At 34.6% G+C, this 5,344-nt stretch overlaps 1 protein-coding gene across 1 annotated transcript; it reads left to right on the top strand.

Moving 5' to 3' along the window:
• Nucleotides 1-434: 434 nt before the first annotated feature.
• Nucleotides 435-4,353, top strand: LOC136031996 (serine/threonine-protein phosphatase 6 regulatory ankyrin repeat subunit B-like). Its single transcript, XM_065712062.1, has one exon. It carries the CDS (start codon nt 1,871-1,873, stop codon nt 3,692-3,694), a length of 1,824 nt encoding a protein of 607 aa, XP_065568134.1. The 5' UTR covers nt 435-1,870; the 3' UTR covers nt 3,695-4,353.
• The last annotated feature ends 991 nt before the right edge of the window (nt 4,354-5,344 follow it).

A 5,344-nucleotide genomic window follows, 5' to 3' on the forward strand; every position in this document is an offset into this window, starting at 1 on the left:
TATATGTTGCAAGTTCAAGAGTCGGTAAACCTGACAATCTATTTATATGCACAGACAATGGGACAGCGAAGAATGTTGTATATTCGTAAGTTTTACGTAGTTAAAAACATATCTATATATATATCTTTCTATATTCACAGATGGGACACAGGGACACAACTACAATGGCGCGTAAATAATATGACGCGTAAGGACTTACGCTCGAGGGGGGGGGGGGGCTTTGGGGGGACGCGAGGCGCCCCCACCAACTAGGTGTTGGGGTGGTGCGTAGCTCTCTCTCTCTCTCTCTCTCTCTCTCTCTCTCTCTCTCTCTCTCTCTCTCTCTCTCTATCTCTCTCTCTCTCTCTCTCTCTCTCTCTCTCTCTCTCTCTCTCTCTCTCTCTCTCCCCCCCTCTCTCTCCCTCTCTCCCTCTCCCTCTCTCTCATGGAACGGCGGTGAATGGTTAATTTATTTGACTTATGAAATCTTTGAACTCGTTGTTGGCTAGTCCATGCCAAGACAAAAAAAATATAATTTTGTTAGAGTTTTCCGCTTGTTTATTAGTGGATGGATCTATCAATCTATTATTAAAGTGATAGCCGTCGGCTCCATCCCAAAAAATGATAGGATACTGTAGGGTATCGTAGCGTCGATGAGTTTCAGCAATTCTTACCAACTGAGCGTTTTGCTTATGAAGAATAATATCTCGAGGTATAAACTGATCACCCACCATAACGATTGCCACTTCGTTGATAGTTGGAGCATTGTATCTACAAACATGTTCGCCAGTAGGCGTTTGTCAGCGGAAATAACAATTTTATGCGTATCAGTAGGCATCAAATCGATAGCTGTTTTGAACAGATGCACTAGATCATTATTTTCGTGGAAAAGATGTTGCAATTCGGAAACGATAGTCCTTTCAACATCGGGAGACATTTCGCAACGTGCATTCAATTCAGAATTGCTATCATTAATGAAGTACAGTTGTAAAAATTTATGATTCTCACCTGAGAATGGTAGAAAGGACCCTGCTGTATGATAAATTTGCCCTTTTACTTTGAAAGTAAGCATAAATTGATCTTGATTTTTGATTTGGGCACCAAACGACGTCATTTGGAAACATGAGTTATATTTTCTGATGTTTGATAAAAAAACACTTAGATTCTGACGTAGTTCGAGTAAGCAAAGTCTTCAATGTCTCTGGGGGTACGGCCAGTTGGGGAAGTTTAACTTTTCCTGAGGCGCAACACATTCCCATTGTTTCACCATTTAATTTCGAGGCCTTGCAGTAGGGACAAATTTTAGACATAGTCCCGATTTGAACACATCTACTCAAGCCATAATCATCGACTGGGCTGTACCTGTATGCCAGGGAATAATTTTCACGTTGCTCTTGTGATTCCTCGGCACGCTTTCTTTTGGCCTTATCTCTTGAAGCCGCAAGCCTGTTTTCACGTTGCTCTTGTGATTCCTCAACACATCTTCTTTTCTTACTTTCTCTTTCAGCAACAAGTCTGGTTTCGCGTTGCTCTGGTAGTTCCTCGACACGCCTTCGTTGACGTAAATTGCACATTCCTAATCTGGCCCTTTCTCTTTGAATCGCAAGCCTGGGTTTGCTTTTTGGTAACATTCTATCTTTTTCAATGTTTTTCAATTTGTCAATGTAAAAATACCAATTTTCTTTATTTTATTTTTCTGTTCAAAATCGCTTGAATTATTATGTAAACTGCAAAAATATTTGTGATATATGAGCAATAATTCTAATCTTTTAATTCAAACTAGAAAATACCTGAAAATTTCAAAATTAGTTTTTTTTTCTTTGGTTATAACTACTTGACACGAACCAATAACTGTTACTGCAAACCAATAAATTTGTTACTATACAGAAAAATGAATAAACGACTCGCATATAAAGAAGAAAAAATTCGTAAACAAGTTATATGCATGCGAGAAAAGTGTAAAAATTATTATTACGAACATTTTGGAGAATATACTGCCCCTTTATTACTGGCAATTTTCGAGAATCATAGAGACATAGTAAAATATTACTTGAAAAAGGGCGTAGACCCAAGAATAAAATATTGTTGTGGGCTAACACTTTTACACTATGCTGCAGCAAGAGGTAAACTAGACATATGTCAGTTACTTGTTTCATTTCGTGCACCTATAGATGTGTTCGATGCTAGGGAGCGAACGCCATTACACTGGGCCATAATAAAAGGGAAAATACATGTGGTTAATTATCTTTTACAAGAGGGAGCAAACTTCTGGCTGGCTCTTGGCTCTGGCTGGACTGGCTCTTGGAAGAAAACACCTTTACATTATGCTACCATGGGTAAACATCTAAAAATTGTCAGGTTACTACTTTCAAGAGGTGCCCCTACAGATGTTTTAGACAAGAACGGGCGCACACCTTTACATTTTGCTGTCAAAAATAACGACTTAGAAATTGCTAAGTTACTTCTTTCAAGAAAAGCAAGGACTGATATATTAGATAGGTACGGGCGCACAGCTTTACATTTTGCTGCCAAAGGACATAATCCAGACTGTGTTAAGTTACTACTGTCATGTGGTGCAGCTGTAAATACCTCAGATAAGAACAGGCGCACACCTTTACATTATGCTGTCAAAAATAACGACTTAGAAATTGCTAAGTTACTTCTTACAAGAAAAGCACGGACTGATGTATTAGATAGGTACGGGCGCACGGCTTTACATTTTGCTGCCAAAGGACATAATCCAGACTGTGTTAAGTTACTACTGTCGTGTGGTGCAGCTGTAAATACTTCAGATAAGAACAGGCGCACACCTTTACATTATGCTGTCAAAAATAACGACTTAGAAATTGCTAAGTTACTACTTACAAGAAAAGCACGGACTGATGTATTAGATAGGTACGGGCGCACAGCTTTACATTTTGCTGCCAAAGGACATAATCTAGACTGTGTTAAGTTACTACTGTCATGTGGTGCAGCTGTAAATACCTCAGATAAGAACCGGCGCACACCTTTACATTATGCTACAAAAGTAAAATATTTCAGGGGGTACATACCCTCCAGTCAATTTGCGACATCATGTAAAAGAAGACAACATGTAAAAATTGTTAAGTTACTACTTTTGAGTGGTGCCTTTTTAGATGCCGTAGATAAGAACGGGAGAACACCTTTACATTTTGCTGCCAAAGGGAATAATTTAGAAATTGTCAGGTTACTCCTTTCAAAAAAAATAAGAGCTTGTGTATTAGATAAGGACCAGCGCGCAGCTTTAGATTTTCCTGTCAAAGGAAATGAAGTAGAATTTGTTAAATTACTCCTTTCATATGGTGCACCTGATCATATTAGTGGGGATAAAGCTGTTAAATACTTTGAGGAGCTTCCTTTAGGCAAGGTCATATATGATAAAGATAATAACAGTGGTTCAGAACTTGAGCAGGGTATCGGAAGGGAGCAAGATTTTATCCCTGACAATGTTCCTTCCATTGAAAAAAACCGTGATTTTAATAAATGTAGCAAGATATCTGAAAGTTCAACATCTCCCAGAAAATATGTTAAGCATGGATATTTTTACAATGGAACAAGCAGCAGTAACAGCAACAGCAGTAAAAGTAGTGACGACTCTAGTTGTATCATTTCTAACTTCAACAATAGCTTCGGTGTTACCAACAATTCTAGTGCAACATCGTCAGAACATCTCAAACATAGTCTCGAAAGGTAGCAGGATATTATTGCTGACAATTCTACTTCGATTACCCATGAAGCTGGATTAGCCCCTACTTCGATTAGCTGGAGTAGCCACAGTAGTATCAATAAAACTGATAGCTACAACAACATCAGTAACAGAAATTGCTACCCCGAATACCCCGGGTATTATATTAATTAAAGTTATTTTCCAGTAAAATAACTTGAAAATACTTTAGAAAATTATATTTTCTATATTCGGAGCGTATATTCGGAGATTTGATACCAATTGTAATATCCAATTGCAAGATACGGTTTTGACATAGTTTCCATTTTTCAATTTCAAATGTTGTCTGAGAACGAAATTCTTCAGCATCACAGTTATTTTTATTTACTTATTTCTCTGAAAATGTATGAGTTTAAAAAATAAACTGGAAAAAAACTGTATTTTAGTAATGTCTTATCAGGATTATTCAAACAAGAATATTTGAAATCAGAAAACAATTCTTACTTCATAATATGCCGAATAGATGTACCTAACACATTTGCATGCAGACTCTTTATAATTTACCCCCCCCCCCCCTAATGTACAAATATATAGCCTTGAACTTCCTAGGCAACTAGTTACCTTGTTTCTGGGTAAAAACTGAACTTTTTAAACTCAATAAATTATTTGGCAATATATATGCGTATATATGTACAAGCCCCCCCCCCCCCCCCCTGCGCGCGTAAGTCGTTACGCGCCATTGTAGTTGTGTCCCTGTGTCCCACCCGTGAATATAGAAAGATATATATATATATCTTCTATATATATAAAAATAAGTTGTCTGTGGATCTGTGGATCTGTGGATCAGCGTCGTGTTTGTCCGTATATGACGTCTGAATTATTTCACACTAATACAAAAGAAGAAAAAAAACTAAAAAAGGTAAAAACCACAAAAAAGACTAAAAAGAAAAAAAAACTAAAAAAGCTAAAAAACTAAAAAAAACTAAAAAAGGTAAAAAACTAAAATCTAAAAAAAAACGAAAAACTAAAAAAAGGCAAAAACTACAAAAAAAAACTAAAAACTAATAAAAAAACTTAAAAAGCTAAAAAACTAAAAAAACTTAAAAAAGGTAAAAAACTAAAAAAAAACAAAAAACTAAAAAGAAAAAAACTAAAAAAAACGAAAAAACTGAAAAATAAAAGAGAAAAAGAAAACTAAAAAAAATATGAATAAAAAAAAATAAAAAAGATAAAAACTACAAAAAAAACTAAAAAGAAAAAATGAAAAAAACTAAAAAGGCTAAAAAAAGGTAAAAACCAATAAAAAAACTAAAAAGAAAAACTAAAAAAAGGAAAAAACCATAAAATAAATTAAAAACTAATAAAAAAAACTAAAAAAGCTAAAAAATAAAAAAAACAAAAAAACTAAAAAAAGCAAAAACTAAAAGAAATAAAAAAGAAAAAAAACTAAAAAAAGGAAAAAAACTGAAAAATAAAGGAGAAAAAGAACATATGACGTCTGAATTATTTCACACTAATACAAAAGAAGAAAAAAAAACTAAAAAAGGTAAAAACCACAAAAAAGACTAAAAAGAAAAAAAAACTAAAAAAGCTAAAAAACTAAAAAAAACTAAAAAAGATAAAAAAACTAAAAACTAAAAAAAAATTAAAAACTAAAAAAAGGCAAAAACTACAAAAAAA

The sequence above is a fragment of the Artemia franciscana genome, chromosome 1 (genome assembly GCF_032884065.1).
Source record: "Artemia franciscana chromosome 1, ASM3288406v1, whole genome shotgun sequence".
NCBI classification, from domain to species: Eukaryota; Metazoa; Arthropoda; class Branchiopoda; order Anostraca; family Artemiidae; genus Artemia; species Artemia franciscana.